Source organism: Neopelma chrysocephalum, unplaced genomic scaffold, assembly GCF_003984885.1.
Source record: "Neopelma chrysocephalum unplaced genomic scaffold, ASM398488v2 Primary Assembly neopelma1_108, whole genome shotgun sequence".
NCBI classification, from domain to species: Eukaryota; Metazoa; Chordata; class Aves; order Passeriformes; family Pipridae; genus Neopelma; species Neopelma chrysocephalum.
Genome location: NW_020897773.1, coordinates 636,089 through 655,152, shown reverse-complemented (window position 1 = coordinate 655,152; position 19,064 = coordinate 636,089). Strand labels below are relative to the sequence as shown.

Sequence of the window (19,064 nt, the reverse complement as noted above, 5' to 3'; positions counted from 1 at the left end):
AACCTCTTCCTCCCCAGCACCCTGTGGAAGGCTGTAAATATGCACCAAAGCAGCAAATTTCTTTGCTGGCCCCTGCATTCCTCCTACCACCAAAAATCCGGCATCCCCCCAGCTGGCACCTTTACTGGCACGTCTGCACCAGCTCATGGGAGATCAGGGCCATTTATAAAGGAGCAACACGATTTTTCCTCAATTTCTTAGGAGTTAACAGATGAAATCCTCTTTTTTCTTCCCCCGCCCCACCCCTGCGTGTCAGCACATGGTTGGGTTGGAAAATCCAACCCCGTGTGTCGCACCAGGATGTGGGGTTGGGTAACCTTCTCTGTGTCTCCGAGGATCCCGTCCTTTTCCCTAAGGGCTCAGGGGAGTGCCAGGGTGCAGCAGGGCTTGTCGGCTCTGTGCACAAGCTTCAAAGGCAGCGTAAGAGAAGCGGTGTAGGAGCTCCCGTGGCAAGAAACCTCCTTGCCTGAATGCCGTGACAGCTTCTTCCCCCACCGCCACGCTACCCTTTCCCCGGCACAGGGTTGCCCAGCCAGCTCTTCGGATGCTCTCACACCAGGCAGGTGTGGCAGGACGTCGGCTTTGGCGGCAGAGGTATGTACCTGGCCCCGCAGAGGTCGAGCTGCGTTGCTAAAGCTGGCATTTTTTGATGACTCATAACTGAAATGGTTAAGGGGTGTGCGTAAGGGCTCTGACTGGGAAAATGAAGCCAAAGATAAAATTACTGCTGGTTCTGTGCTGAGGTCTGCTTGCTGTCAGACCTTCTGCTGCAGCGGGCCGGGGGGCAGTTGGAAGTGTGCTGTTAATATGAATTCCTCCCTCTGTCACGGTCTCCAAGGTCCCACACAGCTCAGTGGCTGCGCACAGCCGGTGCTCTTGCTCTGCTGAGCTTGTCCGCCCCCTGTCCCCACCAGGCTGGGTGAGCCCACTCCTGGGTGTGGCAGTGATGAGCAACCTGCCTGAAGGAGCAAGAGTACAGCAGGGTCTGGATCTGTATGGATAGGGAACAGGGTAATCTAGCTGAAGTCAATGGAGATACACTCCCTGTTCTAAGCCTGACAGTCCTGTGTGGGGAATTGGGAATGAGCAGCTGAGCATGAGAGATGCTCCATGTTTGAAGCCCTGTAATTAGCTTGGTCTTGCTGTGCTCCTGGGAGCCCCTGGCTCTAGCACAGTCTCCGATTGATGTGCCCAGTGAGCAAGGAGTCCCTGCAAGCAGATGCTTTTAAAGTGTGTTTGTGCTTCCCATACCCACTCAGGGCAGTGCAGCTGGAAAGCTGCTGGAGGAGAAATGCTCAGGGCACCCATAAGGTAGGCTTGGAAGCAGACCATGGCAAATGAGTTTATGTCTGTCTCATTCTGGTGGAGAGATGCCCTGTGTGTTCCCACAAGCCCTGGTGCCAGGAATAACGGATGCTGAGAGCTGTAAAAGCTGACCTGCACTGTTCTTACCTGCACATCACCTTGCAACACACGGGGAAACTGCTCTGTGGGTGCACAGTGCCTGTAACAAATCTTTCTTTGCCTTCAGGCCTAGGCCACTTCTTTTAAATAGCCCTTAGTGCTGTTTTAAAAGCAGAACCTCTGAGATGCTGTGCTAAATCTCCTGGGAAGATGCTTTGGGCACTGTGAGGTGCATATACAGCACATCTGCAGCTGCGAGGAAGATGCTGCATGGCACGTGCCTGCGGCTTTCTGGCTGCTTGCAATGCCCCTCTTTTAGCAAAGAGGTTTCCCAAAGCCATCATCTTTCTAATATGCTTCTTCTGTAAGGATCCGAAACCAAGGAGTACCAAACTGCATTTCCACTCCTAGAGGAGTTTGTCCTGGTTGCTGATTATATTTAGGAGCTGCCTAGGAAAAGGGGACTATCCCATGGCAATGAGTTGGGGGTGCTGGGGAGCTATGGCCAAGGCAGGCTGGTGCTCCCAGCATCTCCTGTGCAAGCAGAAACTCCTCCAGCCACTTAGTAGAGGATGTGAGTTCTCAGCTCCAAAGCAGGAGAGACAATAAAACTCCCAAATAGTACTTTAAAACATCAAAGTGCTATCCAAACATGAGGGACTCCAAACACAAATGAAAGTGCTAAACTGATTTAAAGGGGAATTAAAAGGTCACGCATGTTGAACATTTAGCTTTAGAGTTTAGTCATGTTTATGAAACTTATAACTGCTCTTCTAAATCAGCTTTTTACTGTTCATATACCCAGTAAATGTCGGTATGTTCAGGGCTTCTGACTAATTTTTAAAATTTTCTATTCTAAACAAATTACCGCAGCCATAGCCTGGCCTTTTTTTTCCTTCCCTTCCATCTCTGCCTTCCCACTCTACCGAAGGCACTTAAAATGCATCCAAACATTTCACTTGCTCTTGGAAAAGAGATGCATTTCTCACTCATTTATTCCACAAAGTGAAGTTCAGTTATGGTCAAACAGCAGAAGAGCAGGGAACTAACTCCATGAGCAGGAAGAGCAAGGAACAGCGATGGAAATGTTTTCTGTGTCCAAGATCGGCACAAAGTGCTGGGGGTCTCAGCAACAGCAAAGCTCAAGTCTACAAGCCAGGCCTTTCTCATCCAGCTTCTCCTGCAGATTGCCTCACTGACATTGCATGACTTGGGTTTTGCTTACCCTTGCTTGTGTGTATCATCAGTTCTTATGGGCATTATGCTCCTAGGGTGTTATATTTACAGTATCCAGGTCAATGCCCTCTGTCCTATGCCAGAGGAAAGACTTCAGAAGGCTACAGCAGCACTGGAAGTCCGTGGCGGCCCTGTCTCACCTGTGTCCACCCTGCCTGGAAATGTCAGACTGAACGGATGAGTGATGTAGTATCACCACACCATAGCATGTGCCTGCTGTGAGCCCCAGTGGGGAAGGAAATCCGTGTCCATCCCCCTCCTTTGCGGACTTGAGCTCTAGGCATTTTAGCTCACATCATGGCCCATGTCAGAGAGCAGACTAGTCCATTCCCAAGATTTCTGGGTCTCCTGAATCCAACAGAAAGAAGTCAGACTCAAAAAACAAGTATTATAAGTTGCTTTGTTTCACTCATTGATGTTATTCCTCCATTTGGAGTCTCTGACCCAAAGTGCCTCTGGACAGACTGTAAATGGTATCATCCTGGTTTGAATCTCTAAAAACTTACCTTCAAGTTGTAGAAGAGAGTGTTTGATAGCCCATGTCCTGTGATTAACTCTATCTGCCAGTCTAAATCAGCCAGACTGGAAACAACTGGGACTTTACAGCTCCCATCCCACCTCCCTGACATATAAGAGCACACGTCTTGTGCACAGGTTGTTTCTTGCAGGAAGGCTCTGCCCAACCAAACCACTGCCCTCCAGGACACTGTTGTGACTAACTGCAGCTCTGGCCTTTAGGCTGCTGAGATGGACTTCAAATCCAGTGACCAGAGACCAATGCAGTTGTTTAGTGTCACGAAGGGCATGTCCACGTCTTCTGTCTCAGAGAGCATATGGAAGCTAGCAGCAGTTTTGGATTTACAGTGGCAGGGTTGGGAAGGCTGCGCGGGTCCTTCCCCACCAGCAGCATGAGAGTGAGAAGTGCTAAAGCCAGCGCAGGCTCAAGAGCCCACGTCCCCAACTTGTGCTGCACTGCTACTGGAGCTGATGAGCAGAAATGATGCTGTGAGCCAGAAAGACGGTGGTGAATACTCCAAAACTGGGAAAAGGATCAAACACAAGTCTCCAGATGGAAACGGAGCAGTTTCCATCAGAGCCGATGACAAGTTCCCTGATACTGGGATACAGGGTCAGATCTTTGGAGAGCATATCCCATTTCTCAGTTGGACGCCTGATCTGGCTGCCTGGAGCTCTGTGCACCAGTGTGTTGCACAGATGAGCTGCAATGCTCCGGGACCCTTCTCACAAATCATTTTGTGATTGTGATGGTAGCCCATTTTTGGCTGCCAGCAAGGATTTTTACAACCTCCTGGCTTTTAAAAACTAGCTGCTTACAGAGGAAGAAGCACTGCACTGCTTAAGCAGCAGTCCACCAAAAGTGATTAGCTGTTTCTGAGTTATTCACTTACCTTCTCCAAGCTCCAAATTGCTTAACAAACCTTATTGGTGTGTACTTAATGAGTAACAAATACATTTGCAGAGATCTGGATCGGTTCCCACTCAGGAAAGTAGGCTGAACGTGTCTAATCCTGGCAATTAATAATTCAACTGACTTTATGGGAGAGTCACTTGTGGCTGATGTGCATTAGGAGGTTTTCAGCTTTGCTGCGGTAAAGGCTCTCCATCAGGAAGAAATGCCTCATGAAGACAACTGTAGCTTTGAGGCTCAACCACTCAGCTCCAATGCAGGCTTTGCCTTCGCTCTTACTTAGGCTTTTTTTGCTTCTTTCCTACGTTGCCAAATTGGACAGAGAGGTCTAACACCATCTCTCCTCTCCGTAGCCATTAGCCCTAAGCGTGGTGTTGACGTGGCTCCCACACTGCTCGTGCTTTGTGGGTGAGGAGGTTGCAGATGTCCTTACAGGCGATGGGTGACTCCTCTGCAGCCGGCTCCCACAGCGCTCCGTTTCCTCCCATTGTGATCAGGGAGGTCAAGCTGAAGGACTGCTGGTCACTCATCTGCCTTTGCTGCTTCTAATTCTCCTTGCCTCCATCACAGGCAGGAAGAGGGAGCCTGCAACAAGCTCCTGTTTTTTTCCAATACACTGGAATATTTTTTCCATGATCCAAGCAGATGTTCCTGGCTTTCATGCATTTTTGCTGAGGCTCCTCTGTCACACATACTGATCTCTTGCAGACGGCAGAGAAGCACTAGCTTTATCTCTATGACCCTCTACCCTAGATCTTTGGTCTTGGTGGGACAACTCCCTGATCCCACTGGAGAAGAGGGCATTCCTCACAAAGCCAGTGGGGAGTGGCTTCCCTCTTGTGAGAAGCAAAATCCTTCCTGGCTAAAACAGGACTGTTTTGAAAAACAAAGCATCTGAAGTAAAAGAATGCACGTATTAGGATTTTTTCTCTCTGTAAAGGTGGTGGAGACCTTGGAAAGTAGCAGATGCTACTACGCCCCAGCAGAAGTTACTACGCCCCAACAGAAGTTTACTATGCCCCAACAGAAGCTACTATGCCCCAGCAGAAGTTTCTATGCCCCAGCCATCAAAATAATTTATCTAACAGGGCTTAGGAGTTTGGACTAGAATTTCTAGGCACCTAGAAGTGCCTTTCAGTCATCAAACTACATTTCCTTGTATTAACTTTAGTGAAGTCTGATGTTGGGCCTCACTTTATCTTTGCTCAACAACATCTTTGGGACATGGGACTGGCATTGCCTCTGCCAGATTTTGGGGAGCTGCTGAAACTTTTATTATATGCCTTGTGTGACTAAACCAAGAAATGCCCCCTGATCCAAAGCTCTCCCATTGCCAGCTGCTCCTCTGGCCAAAACAAGGCTATTGAACTGTTGTGAGGTACAGAAGGGAACACACTGGCGAGGATGAGAGGAGTTTGTGTAGGAGGAAGACGATGTAAAATATGGGCTGTCACTTGCTGCCAGCATCAGGGTCAGTGGTCACAGCCTGTGCGTTGCTGAAGCCGTCACTGGGCTCTCTCTATTGCTGCCTGGACAGAAGCAGCGGTTCCAAGGGGCTGGAAGATGGCAAAGCAGAGCAGAGTATGAGCCCAGCTCTGCACCATGTTAGCTATCACGCTCTGGAGCACGTCACAGATTTTTCATCTGGAATCCTGTGTTTTGGTCACCCAGATGCCAGGACGTGGGTGCCAGGAGGAGGTATTCCGTGGTACCTGCCAGCTCTGCCCCGCTGCCCTCCGCACCCAGCGTCCGGCACAATGAACAAAGCTGGCCTCCTCGCCACGGCTGGAGTGACAAGGTTTTTCCCAGTCATGGGAAACAATCATCACTAGGGAAACCTTAACCACTTTTTAAAGACCAAAAGAAAACACATTCATTCTTTTAAACATGGAAAACTAAATGGCCTCTTTTTCCTTGGCTGCATATCCATGGCCGTGGAGCAGGCTGACACGGAGTGAACTCTTTGGCCAAACACTCCCCCCACTCATTTAGTTATCAAAAAAGAGAGCTCTCTGGTGCAAACTCTGCCATTCTCAGCTGCTTGCCACACTGTTTTTTTAAACCAGAAAGGCTCAGGGCATGAGGAGTGACTTGCCAACCCTCTTACTTGTGAGTGAAACATCTTGGAGCCCTCCTGAGCTGTGCTGAAAGCACTTCCTGCAGGGGCCCCTGTCACCACAGCACTACGGCTTCATTTCTCTTTTTGGAAGAACTGGAATTGAAGCCCCCTGGAGCAGGGCTTTCTCAAAAGGGAATGGAAAGCCAAGGTGTCACTCATGCAAATCCCTGGGCTACAGCCACTCCATTGAAGCCAGGGGAAGCAGTGGGCACTGGTGACACTAATATCTCCTCATTGTTTTCCTCCATCTCTTCTGATCCTAGGCTATTTCGGGATCTTCCTGGGAGAGAGAAGCTGAAGTTCTTTTCAGAATTGGGAAAATCATTAATTTAACACTGCTCCCACTCTTTTCCATCCCCTGCCCCAGCTGTGTAATCTTGCCTCTAACCATGCACGCTCTAGTTAATAAAAAACACTGAAATACAGGTTCAGCTCCTGCTATTTCCAGGAACATTTGGTCCCATAAAACCATAGGAAACCATAATTTCAGCAAATTAAATCAGTTACTGCCTATCTCTCTGGCTGAATGCATGGAAAGGGAAGAGCACCCTGCTGGCTCCATGCATGGGGAGTAACACCAGTCAAATTCCACCAGTGTCCATGCTGGGAAAGGGAGGTGACAGGCAGTCCAAGAAAGGCATGTCTCCTTTGAGCAGACATTAAAGGAATGCCATGTGCAATAGGGAAAATGTACAGTGAGCACGGAGCTCATCAGTCACTTTTTGTTTAATCTGTTTAAACACAATATATCCTCTGACCTTCTGGGCTGGCACTAAATTCTCCTATGTTGTTCTTTCCATACGAAGCTCTATTGACAGATGGGGAAAGCCTGGAGTTTGCTTTAAGCTTCAGATAAGTAAAGTTAAACATGCAGCAGATAAAATTGTTTTCCCAGCACTCCTCTCCCACTGACCAATTGTGGGTGCACACTAGGAGGGCTTAATGCCTCTGGCCTGTATCCCACTCCCAGGTCAGAGCATTGTGCTCTGCGGCAAGCAAAAGCTGTAAGAGGGCAGAGGCAGAAGCAGAGGGCTGCAGAAACCCTGGAAAATTCATTTTTAGAGTTGGTTCTGACAGTTGCTGAGCTTCATTTCCATGTGGCAGACTATTAGGGAAAATGGTGCTGCTCCTTGCTAAATATATTTCCAGAGTCACTAAATAATTTACTTAGCAGCTAATCAGTTGGCATTTGCTGATGCTAAAGCAGGTTTTAAATTAAAAGTGTCGAATTGCATCAGACACCTCATGCATGTTCTTTGTTTATACAGGCTCCATGCTTTTGCTTTGTATGCAAGAGTGCAATTGGTCAACACAGCTTCGTGAATTTTCTGGGAGGTCAAGAAACACAGAGTTGGATTTGGGGAACAGCAGGGTGCCAGGGTGCCACAAGCAGGTGCAGGCTTTGATCATGCAAAAGAGTTGGAATTGTGCTCCCCTTTCAGCGTGACAACCTGCAGGCTCACTTCCTTGCAGGCAAATGAGAAGAACACACATCTGCCCTTCACCAGCATCACTTGGTAACACCACCTACAAAGCTATTTTTTCCAGAACGGTGAAAAATCCTTTAGTCCGAGTCTGAGGAGTTATCGCAGGTAACACCTCCATGTACGTACAGCTGTGCCTGTGCCAGCGAATAACTCCTTGAAATGTAAACCAAAAGTTACAGAGAAGCCCGGAGGCAATAACCTTATGGTTCCCAACAGGCCGTGTTAAAGAAGATTTCTTTACTGTAAATAGCTTTAATACTCCTTTTATCTATTAATAGCACCAGGCAGGGCAGGAGGCAGCAGCCTGCCGAGCGCAGAGGGGCTGTTTACTCTGAGGGGCCGTGGAGTCAGACTGGAGTGGTGTGAACCTTGTGGCTCTGATTTTCCGTGGCCAGTTGCAGGAGCCTGACACAGAGTTTGGCATGACCGGAGATCCCAAGCTGTCAGCTTTCAGATCTCTGAACGCACGTTGGTGTCTGAATAAAGAAGCTCTCAGCCATTCTCAGAGGCTGTGAAGGACCCTCCAGATGGTTAACAGCCACCTAGCATCTCTCTTGGACCTCTAGGGAAAATCTAAAGGCTGACTTTTTGGAGCCACTCTTTGCCTAGGGAGAATTTTGTTAGCTTCAGGCAAAGGGGGTGGCAGGATCGCTAGGGGCATTGACCAGTGTTGTTCCTGTTGCTCCTCCATGGCCCAGACTCCACAGCCTGTTGGCAGCCCCAGAGAGCAGACAGGTGGAGTCATGCAACTGCTGGTTTACTAGGGGAGCTGCCCCTTGCAAAACTCACTGCCTTTTGAGCAATAGGACATTTTGTATAGACACGTACACCCCCCGGAAAAATTGGACCCAGCAGGCTGCTCTGCAAAATGAGTTGTGCGTGCTGGGCAGTAACGTGCCATGGGCTGAGGGCACGGGATAGCTTTCTTTTGATGAAGCAAATGTTCCCTCATTACACTGGGAGTGGGTTCAGGCATAAAACGAAAAATCTGATGACTGCTGAAGGAATTGGAGAGAGGACGGTTCCTCCTCTCTCCTGCAAGTGCCCATGTGGGCACTCCTGCGAAGTCGGGGGGAAGATGCTGCATGAAGCAGAATTGTGGGTGACCCCTGTGGCAGAAGCAACTGGCCTTGCAGTCAGTTTACATCCTCAATATAAAAAAGTCATTACACACGTCCTTAAAACTTGGGTTGGAAATGCCTGGCCAAAGGAGTGCCTGAAACCGGGTGAAGCCCAGATGAAAAAGTTTTCCTCTGGTGTAAGGGATGGGGATGTGCTACATGGTCCTCATGCAGCTGTTTCTGTCTCATTCAGCTCAGCAGAAGGGTTGTAGTTGTGTTTTGTGTCTCCAGGGAACTCAGGGCCATTCCCCTGCACTGGGAGCAGTGCTGGAGCAGAGTTCATCACTCCTGGGAAAGCCCTGGCAGGGGCAAGTTGAGGTGGCTGGCCCTGCTTTAGGGGCTGCTTTCCTTCATTCTACCTGTGCTTTGAAGTACCTCAAGGTTTTAGCTATAAAGCTCTAACCACTGAAAAACAAAATCTTGGATTGGGAAGGCGTGTTGCCTTGGCATATTTCCTGGGACTGAGTGACTTATGATGCTGTGCTGGAAGCTGGGGGAGGACTCCTTGTTTTAGAGGAGGTGGGTCACTCTCGTCTACAGTCCAAACTCCCTCAGAGACCTTTTCTTCCCCCTTTTTTTCATGACATCAGCCAGGACTTGATGTTACTATTTTAAAAACAAAAGGAGGGGACACCCCCCCGCTTCCCTCCTGCTCTCTGCCAAAAGGAGAACAAAGAACAGCTAAAGCGCACAAGTTCTGGCACTCTCTTTGGAAATAAAAACATTCATCCTCATGTCAGGTAGGGAACTGCCCGACCCCCCTGCCAAAGCAAGCAAGCTGGGCGGCAGAGCAGACCCATGGCGTGGAGAAGCCTGGGCGAAGGGGATGCCCGGTGTCACCCTGTGCTTGGCAGCTCCTTGCCAAACTCCTGCACTGCTGTACCAGTGCCAGGGTGCTCTGGGACGCTCCTTGGACGCAGGCAGTCCGCCAGGGGAGGGCTACCCTGATCCTCCCGGGCTGGGAGATGGGGGAGGATCTTTCTTCTTCCCCTCTCCCACCCCTGGTCCCTGCTGCTTGGGCAGCCCCTGCATCTGTGTGCGATGCGTCCCCGCTCCCCAGCAGGGCTGGTGCACAGCACAGGGGTCACCCGGTGTGATTTCCACACTTTAGACACTAACATCTTTGTCTGGCTTCTTCCTCGCCATTTAAACATGTCAGCAGTTCCCAGCACGGATTCCTGTGCTGTGAGTTCACCCCCAACAAGCATCCAAACTGCAAGTTGGGGCTGCTGGCTCTTCCCTGCCTGTCTGCGAAGCATTACTGGAACAGGGGCCAGTTCTCCAAGCATGAGGAAGAGATTACTTGGGCTTTCTGGAAGGCTCCCTCCCATGCCTTCAGAGTGGAGCAAATGAGGATAATTTATCTGCAGGCTTCCAGCTGAACCCAGAAGCTTGGAGCAGCCAGAACTACACTGTCTGTTTGTCCCAGCTCCCACAAGAAGGCATTTTTCCATTGTTGCTGTTGTATATTGTTCACATGATTTGTTTGTGCCATCACCTTCTGGGGCTGAGATAAGAAGTCATCCTCCTCCTTTTACTGGTGGTGTGTTCCCCAGAACAATCCAGGGAAAAACTCAGGAAGGAGCCTTTGAAGGAGGCCTTCGCATGTCCGATGCAGCCTTCGTTACAGCCATGTAAATAGCTTTGTGCAGTCTATCTGGTGAGAAGCAGAATATGTTAGAAGGGAATTGTTCTCTAAACTGCAGTTATGGATGGACCAAAGCGGGCGGATCAGCGCACGTGGGTCACCAGCGTAATGGACACAGCAGCTGCCTTTCAGGGGGAACAAAAGCCAGGCAGTGAGCCTCTCTGTGCCTGTGCAAGCGGCTCTTGTTCCCCGCAGGAGCTGGAATTCAGTTTTGTGGCCGGATAGCAATCCTGGGTTCTCTTCTCCGCTCCATCTGCTGTGATCTAATGCGGTACTCAAGGATGGGTTAATGTCCCTGCTGCTTCCGCAGAGGGATGCAGGGAGCAAAGACAAGGCGGTACGGATGGCTGGGCCCTCTGCAGCAGAAGCAGCCAACTGGAACAACACTGTAACACCATCCACTTTAGCAAAGTTACTCGTGATTTTTGAATGTTGAGGCCCAGCGGCTCTGGCTTGGCACAGTGCAATGGGAAAAGAGCAGATTGTCTGTTTGCTTCCATCCTGCGCTGGCTCCGGTGCCTCTTTCCCTGTCCAAAACAGCTGCGTGCTGCCTGAAGTGACTTTACAAACAGTAAAGGCTTAAAACATTGTATTCACCTTCATGATTTTTTTTCCCTTTAGAGCAAATCATGGCGGAAGATCAAGAATATGGTGCACTGGTCCCCGTTTGTGATGTCTTTCAAGAAGAAGTACCCTTGGATCCAGCTAGCGGGACACGCAGGTACAGAGCATGGGGAGGGGCAGAGTGGTGGAAAGGCTCTTTATTATCTCAGGTTAATGGGCTTTGTTGTCCTCGATTGCTTCAGACTGCTGCATGAGTGTCACAGCTTGCAGCTCCCACGTCTCTAGTCCAGGAGAGGGACTTCCCTAAATGCTAGGGAGGGTGATGTGAAGGTGCAGTGCTCTGGGCTTTCAGTCTCTCAGGGCCAGCAGGTGTTATTGCCACCTTTTTCTCAAGCAGCAGAAAGCTGGCTCCTTTGGGTGATCCAAGCCCACCTCACGATCAACAGCAAAGCAGATGATGCTGCCCAGCACAAAGGTGCCCCACACATGAGCCTAGAGACAAAGGTGTGAACCTACTGGAGAGCACACAGAGGCTATGAAGCAAATGTGTTGAGTGCTGCAGGGCAGGTCTCTGCACTGTTTGAGGTGTGACAGTGCTGGTCATAAACCTCCAGCAACCCAAGCTTTTAAGTCACATCATGTGGGGACTCTTTTGAGTTCAGGTGTAAGTGGAGATGCCTCCGAGGTGTTGGGCCACCCTTCTTGTTTTGAGAAGGCATAACATCATCCCCCATGCAAAGCAAGTGCCACATCATCCCTTGTCACTCTCAGGTAGTTTCAAGGCAGCGGCCAACGGCAGGATCCTGAAGAAGCACTGTGAATCCGAGCAGCGCTGCCTCGACCGCCTGATGAACGATGTCCTGAAGCCGTATGTTCCTGCCTACCACGGCGACGTTGTCAAGGATGGGGAGCGATACAACCAGATGGAAGATCTGCTGGCTGAATTTGACTGCCCCTGTGTTATGGACTGCAAAATGGGGGTCAGGTGAGTGGCTTTGGGGCCGTTATGTGAGTTTTAAGATGGGATACTCAAAGCAAATGCATCTCCTGGGTAAAACCGCCTGAAACATGCAGGTAAGAACACCAGGCTCATCTGTCTTCAGGAAAAGCTAAGCCAACAGCATGAGGGAGAGAGCCATGGGGAAGTCTGGGTGTGGAAAGGACACAACAGGCTCCTTCCTTCTCTGCTTGTTGACTGTCCTGCATGCTGGGAAAGTGGTTTGGTGTGTTGGAAGGGACAGCACTCTGTTTGGGTTCAGGTATATCAGAATGGCACAGTAGCTTTTAGGAGTATGGAAGCTTTCCTCTCTCTGCCACATGAGGACACAGTCATGGGGCAGGGACCAAAAGGCGTGGGAGATCCTGTCCAGAGTTCCAGAGGGGTGAAATAAACACACTTGAATGGCACAACTTCAATGAGCGAGAAACTTTCCCTCTGCTCAGCCTTTGCTCCTACGTGCATTGGAGGGATAAAATGTGTGTGCTAAGTAGTTTAGTGCCTTTCATGCAAAGCTCTTGAAACATTTCCTAACAGATGAGCAACATTACCCGTGTCCTCCTCGAGAACCATCTACAGATACTCCAGGATCCCAGGCTGCAGCCACTTGGCCAGCAGCAGCTTCTGAGTGAGCGATGCCACAGCTGACAAGGGTGTCCAGAGCAAATGTGAGCGGGGTTGGTGACCCCAGGTGGCTGGCAGTTTTGGAGCAGCTTCAGGCCACCACTCAGCCCTGGATCTGCTGCGGGCTGGTGACAGGGCAGGTTGAGACCCCCCTCGCTGGCGAAGACGCAGCCCAGACGTGGTGGAGACACTCGCGCTGCTGGAAAAGCTGATGCTTTCTGTGGGAGTGAGGAATCTTTTTTTCCCCTCCTGAACTCCCGATGTGAAACTCGAACTGGCGTGCTGGGCTGTCGGCAGGGAAGAGGCGAGGAATACTTTCCACCCGAGGGGCGGAGAGAAGGGCAGGGGGCCCGGCGCAGCCACGTGGCCCTGGCTGGCACATACCATGTTGCTGTGGGAAGGAGACAGGACCCCCACTCTGGACCCAGAGACAACAGCCACCAGAAGAAGGCCTGCTGGTCATGCTGCCCAGGTGTTCCTGCAGCTGTCTGTGGGAGGAAGAAAGCCTCCCACGAACAGATCACGGGCTGGGTGATCTGTGCACCTGTGGTTTTGGGGCTCAGGCAAGCAGAGCAGGCAAAGGGGTACATGTGCTGGGCCTCATCATCCTTAAATAAGATGGTGCTGTGGGAAGAGCTTGTAAGGGAGGGTGAGTTGAGCTAATGCTATGGAGTGGGGCATCCCCATGGCCGAGCAAATAATCTAAACCTGAAGGCTATTAAACCTGTCATCTGAGCCAGGCAGACGCAGGTTTGGTTTTTTTCTGCCAACCTGGCTTTGGGATGCAGCAGCCTACTCCAGTTGCTCCTAAACAAAACTTTCTCTTTCTTAAGCCCTTGTGATGGTTCAAGCCTGAGGTGACAGGGGGGACAAAGCCACAGACTTAGATGATCTCTCATTCTCCTCAGGAGGAAATCTGAGGAGCATGACCAGCGCTTGTAGCACAGTGCTGCTTTATTGTGCTGTTTTATTCCATGTGTCCCAAAATCATAGGTTTGGTGATCTCAGCTGAAGACTTTAATTTCTTTCATCTGCAGTATTTTTCACAGGGACTGATGCCCTGGAGATGTCTGCTCAGTGCTTGCCCTAAGTAAAGGCACCATTTTCCCTTGCTAAGCCTGTGGGGGACACAGGAACATTGTCCCACATACTCTGCCTAGAATCCTTCCCATGTGTTTTGTTTGGTTCTGGAGATGAACCAAGCATGAAGTGCTGGGATTTTGGCACATGGGCAGAGGGCACTGTTCCTCTGCAGAGCTGGGCATGGCTAGTGGGAAGTGTCGAGCAGTTTGGATTTGGGGGGAAGGAGGTGACAGGGTCATTCCTGTGTCCTTTTGCTAGGACATCTCACCCAACTTGGTGAGTTGTTTGAGGAGAGCCTGGGCACTTGGCAGGCTGAGCCAGGGCAGGTTTGGGAGCTGCCAGATGAACTCCGTAGTGGTTTATGACTGCTGCAGGAAGTATTACTTTGTGGATGACAGTTTTCTGCATGCCAGAGTGCAGAACTTCACCAGTGTTCTCCTCTGAAGGATGCATAAAACCAAGGTCTTTGCACACTCCTCTACACCTTCTATTCTCCTTCCCCCATTCCTCCATCCCAGCTGCACCCCCGGTCTGGTGGTGATGGTAAGCACCTGGCCAAGGCTGCATCCCTTCCTCTGCTCCATATTGCAGAGAAAGCTTTTGCTAGATAATCCACTTAAAACAGACTTCTACTGGGCAAAATCATCATCAGTGGAACAGCCCTGCATGAAAACACCCCATTCAGCAGCCAGTGAGCTGAGCCCTCATGGTGCACAGAGTGAGGGGACGGAAAAGCAAAGGAGAGGCACAGGAGTGGCTTTGGCCCACGATGGCCAAATCTCAGAGAGAGCTGCAGCTAATGCTGAGGGCTGGGTTAACATAGTAACCTCCTTCTTGCCTTCAATCCAGCTGGGTCCCAGAGTTTGTGCACCATTTCCTGGGCACATTTTGAAAGTCATGTTTAGTTTGTGAGAGCGAAGTCACTGCTCAGGGTTCCTGAGCGTTGGGGAACAGGATCTCCCAGACAAGAGGGTGGCAGCAGGAGGCTGCCAGTGGGGCAGCAGCAAGGCCATGAGCATCTGTGAGAAAAACTTCCCTTGTTATTGCCAAACTGGTTGTGGTTCCTCGATGAACTGAAAAGATAGCAGGTGTTGATGATGGAGTGATAATTAAATCAGGATCAATTCACCTGCAGTGAGGCTTGCTCCATTATTTCCTATGCTGCTCTACTCCTCAGAGATCAGCTATCTTGGATAAGCCCGATTTCTGGGGTAAGGGCTGTCTGTGGGTATATGGCACCTCGTGTGGCCGTGCTAATACATCCCCCCCTGCTCCTTGCAGAACATACTTGGAGGAGGAGCTGATAAAGGCCCGGAAGAAGCCTAGCCTGAGGAAGGACATGTACCAGAAGATGATTGAGGTGGATCCTGATGCCCCTACAGAGGAGGAGAACGTGCTGCGGGCAGTAACCAAGCCCCGCTACATGCAGTGGAGGGAGACCATCAGCTCGACCGCCACGCTGGGCTTCAGGATCGAGGGGATAAAGGTGAGTCTGCTCCAGTTGTGCAGAGCAGGGGCATCAGCTGCTGGGAGTGCTCACTAACCAAACTCACTCACAGAGGTACACACACAGCATGCTGGTGGCAAGGCTGTGTCACATTTGGACATGCCCAGTGTCTGCAGCCAAACCACCACCCAGGCACCTCGCCTGGGGCAGTGCTGCTCCTGTGAGCTTACAGTTGAGCTCAGGGCATCCATGCAAGAGGACAGTTTTAGCCATAATCTCATTAAATCAGCTGCTTGCTTGATTCCCTAACTGCAAAATGCAAAGTGCCATCCTCCAACTTGAAGACTCAAATTAGTTGTTTGCTTATAATACTACTGTGCCACTCGGCTGAGCCATTAATCCAAATCCCAGCCTGAACATGTGCCGGTCTGCGGTTGGAGCTGTGAGCTTAGCTACAGTCAGTAAGGAGGGTGTATTTACATGCCTGGCCAGAAGAATTCAGCAATTGAGCCCTCTGAAATGGGGCGAACACACACAGCAGCACTTTCTGTCAGCACCTGCACACATGTGTAACCTGCTGGCTGTGCTTGCTCAGAGCAGTGCTCGCATTTCTGGAGATTCCCGATGGGATGCTTTTGTGTTCCTATTAGATGAGCTAGCCCAGGAGATTTTCTCCTGGTGAGCAGGCTTTGCAGTGAAAGAGGTGTCTGGAATGGCACTTGAACAGAGTTAGATCTGTAACCGCAGAGCAGTTGTATTAGTGATACTACTTGCATGAACATTAGCAATGGCATATGCCTTCTGATAGCCAGCCAACGTGAATTAAAGGTAATATCACACTTGAGCCAAGGGTTTCACTGCATGCCTGGGCATGGCATTGGCTTGGCAGCCAAGAGGAGCTCAGTCAAGTTGTGTTTGCAGTAATTCAGGCTTTGGGTGCTGCTGAGGGCCCAGGTGGTAGCTCAGGGCAGCCACTTGCTCTTAGTGGAAACAAGGCCCAATTTCTAAATGTATCTTGGTTAGAGGAGTTTCTTGATCACAGACAGTTTTTCTCCTCTCTGAGTTGTAGAGGATTGTCCCAGAGTGCCCATCTGGGTCTCTGTGGCCTTAAACTCCTGCACCTCTCCTGCTTGGAGATAGCAGTGTCGAAATGATGGAATTAAAAAAGTTAAGCCATTCCCTAGTAAAGCCCTGATACCAGATTTTGTAGACTTTCTTGGTTGTGTTTCACTTCACCAAACAGCAAACAAATGCAGGTATTAGACCGTGGGTTTAAAAGCTGATCAGCAGGAGTGGGTCACTCAGAGCTGCTGCTTCCTATTACCCACATTCCAAACCGCTGGTGGACAGGGAGTTGTCACTTTCTCTGTGCATATTGCACACAGGGAGGAGGGCACCCTCTTCATTAGCTCTTTCAATGGCCAGCAGAGGACAGTGCATTTAGCTCTAACTCAACCATTCTCAGAAACCCCAGGAGCAGCCCTTGGGCTGAGCCCCTTTCAAGAGTTTTCTGTCAAGCAATGTGAGGCACTCCTGTCCATCCCATGCCTCTGCCTGGGATGCTGCCAGTCGTGCTTCCCTACAACAGCTTTCTGCGGTGCCTACATTGGGTCAGGGCACTTGCCTGCTCACGCAGCTCTTCCCTGATCTCCTCAGCTCTCCCAAAGACCCTTTTCTGCCATGAGTGTCCATTAATATACTGTGAGCTGCTCTGTCTCAGGACAACCCTTTGCCTAGTTCCCACTGCTGATGTTTTGCTGGTGCTTATTTTAAAACTGCGGCCGTATAAAGAAGGAGTGAACCAGTCAGGACCAAAGCTCCCATGCACTGTTTCTTCTCCCTGCTTTCTTTGTATAATCAGAAATATCTGTCTATTAATAGTCCAACGTGATGTATCCTTGGCCTCCAGCGGTGCTTCTCAGTCTGTGATCTGGGGAAGTTTAGGGGGCTTTACAACAAGAGCAGGTCATATGTGAACCACCTGAAATGAAAAACATATAAAAAACCCAAATCATATTCCCACAGAAGAAAAAAACTACTGTAGAGGGAAATAAAATCCATAACAGAGTGGTGAGGTTTCCACCTCTGTTTTAGCTGCCCATAAGTGAGTTGCTGCCCAGTCTGAGCAGTGGATTTTTTTCAAAGAGTTGAAGCAGCCCTTTAATTGAAAAATGTTGAGAAGTACTGGCCTCCAGCAATATTCCTGCTGCTGCTGCTAGGGGCTGACTAATTTGATCAAGGCTCTAATTACTGTAATTCTCCTTAAATCCCTCAGCTTCTGGGTTATTTTCCCCTAAGCTAAAGCATTAGCAGTTCACGCTGTTTCACAGCTGGCTTTTTTTCCAACAGGGCTGTAGAGCTGGCCATGCTGTATCCCTGTTGTTTGCCCTATTTCTGAAGTTGAGTCCTTGCGTTAAGGAAAGTGCTTTTGATGCCCTGACTGTCTCTCCATGTTCTATTTCCTGCTGAGGATGCTTCCCTGGGAAGAGCAGGAGTGAATCTGCCCTGCCCCTTGCTCATGGCTGGAGGCTGGTAAAGGAGAGTACCTTGAAGTGGAAGGGAAGGACAGGATTTGGCCCTGGGCACAAGGGCTGGAAGGGGTCACAGGGGAAGGAGAGGAACAGTGGTAGCCTTTGGGATAGCATGGACAGGTAAGGTGAACAGGCAGCTCAGGACTGGGAAGAAGGATGGAAACTCTGTCCTGGATGAGCTCTGCCTTTCCCAGATGGCCTTGAGGATCTAGTTTTTCCTCTTTAAAATGGAAATTTTCCTCTGCTAAAGGAGATAATGACACTCATCTAAGTTTCTGGCGTAGCTTGAAACTGTTGGAAACAGTAGCTATTAATAAAATTTCCATGCTAAAAGTAATACAAGTGATCCCTGGTGACCCAGTTGAAGTTTGCTGGAGCTCATTGCAAAAGTGACACTTCTGAGCTCCTGGTCTGCTCTGAGCATCACTCACACTGCCTGCAGCAAGGCCACGGTGGGATGGTATTCCCCAGGGCTGGAATGTCTGCAGGGTCCCAAAACCAGCCCTGAAAGCCTTCGCCTGACTTTCCCAAGGCAGGCAGCTCGCAAGCCCCATCCGAGGTCAGACGCAGTGCTGGAGGGAGATCTGGCTGACTTGGACCCTGCCTGGGTGACGCCAGAGCGAAATGGAATCACTGATGGGGCGGAGGTTGCAATAGTCCTTATCAGCCCCCCTCACATTTCTCCTGCATGGAAGCCAGCCCCCTCGGGGCTCAGACACCTGTAAATGTTACGGCAGTTGTCAGCCTCATGGCAGAAATGTCTGGCTGGGCGAGGAAACCGCGGGAGGCGGGTAATGATGGGAGCAGCACTGCGGATAGGCTGTTTGGCTTTCCTGAAGCTGAGACTGCCTTATCTGAAAGACCATCTGTGATTTTCATTTATTTTTAGGAGCACTTAGAAGTCCATCTCCTTTCTTGGATGCTTTGTGGAAAGTTGTGCTCTTTATATGTGAAATGAGTACTGTGGCACTTCTCCAGATTGATATCGATCGTCCCCCTGGGAGAGGGTGGATTGGTTTCTCAGCTGCCACATCAGGGCTCACGTGAGGGACATAAAGCGGCCTGGTGCCCTTCCCCTGTACATCACACGCATGTCACCATTGGCCACACTGTGTCCAGACTTGGATGGGGTTTGTGAGCTGCCCATCTTAGGAAAGTCGGGTGAAGGCCTCCTGCCTGTGCTGCTGCAGAGACACAGCTGAAAGTAGGAAGCCTAGCTCTGTTTGGTCCATGGTAGGAGGGCTGCTACAGCAGGGAGTCTCCAGCCAAAGGTTGTCCCTGGGCACTGCCAATACATGATCTACCAGCCATTAGCCTTGTTTTTATACCCTGTGACAGCGTGGTGGTCAGGCTGGGTCCAGGGTGGTTTGAAGC

At 50.2% G+C, this 19,064-nt stretch overlaps 1 protein-coding gene across 1 annotated transcript in view; it reads left to right on the top strand.

Annotated features, from left to right (window-relative positions):
- ITPKB (inositol-trisphosphate 3-kinase B) overlaps window positions 1-19,064 on the top strand; it is a 67,491-nt gene that overhangs the window by 40,262 nt on the left and 8,165 nt on the right. Inside the window, exons 3-5 of the mRNA XM_027696505.1 lie at window positions 11,066-11,165; window positions 11,780-11,993; window positions 14,994-15,198. Coding sequence (XP_027552306.1) covers window positions 11,066-11,165; window positions 11,780-11,993; window positions 14,994-15,198 — 519 coding nt within the window. The remainder of the gene's footprint in view (window positions 1-11,065; window positions 11,166-11,779; window positions 11,994-14,993; window positions 15,199-19,064) is intronic.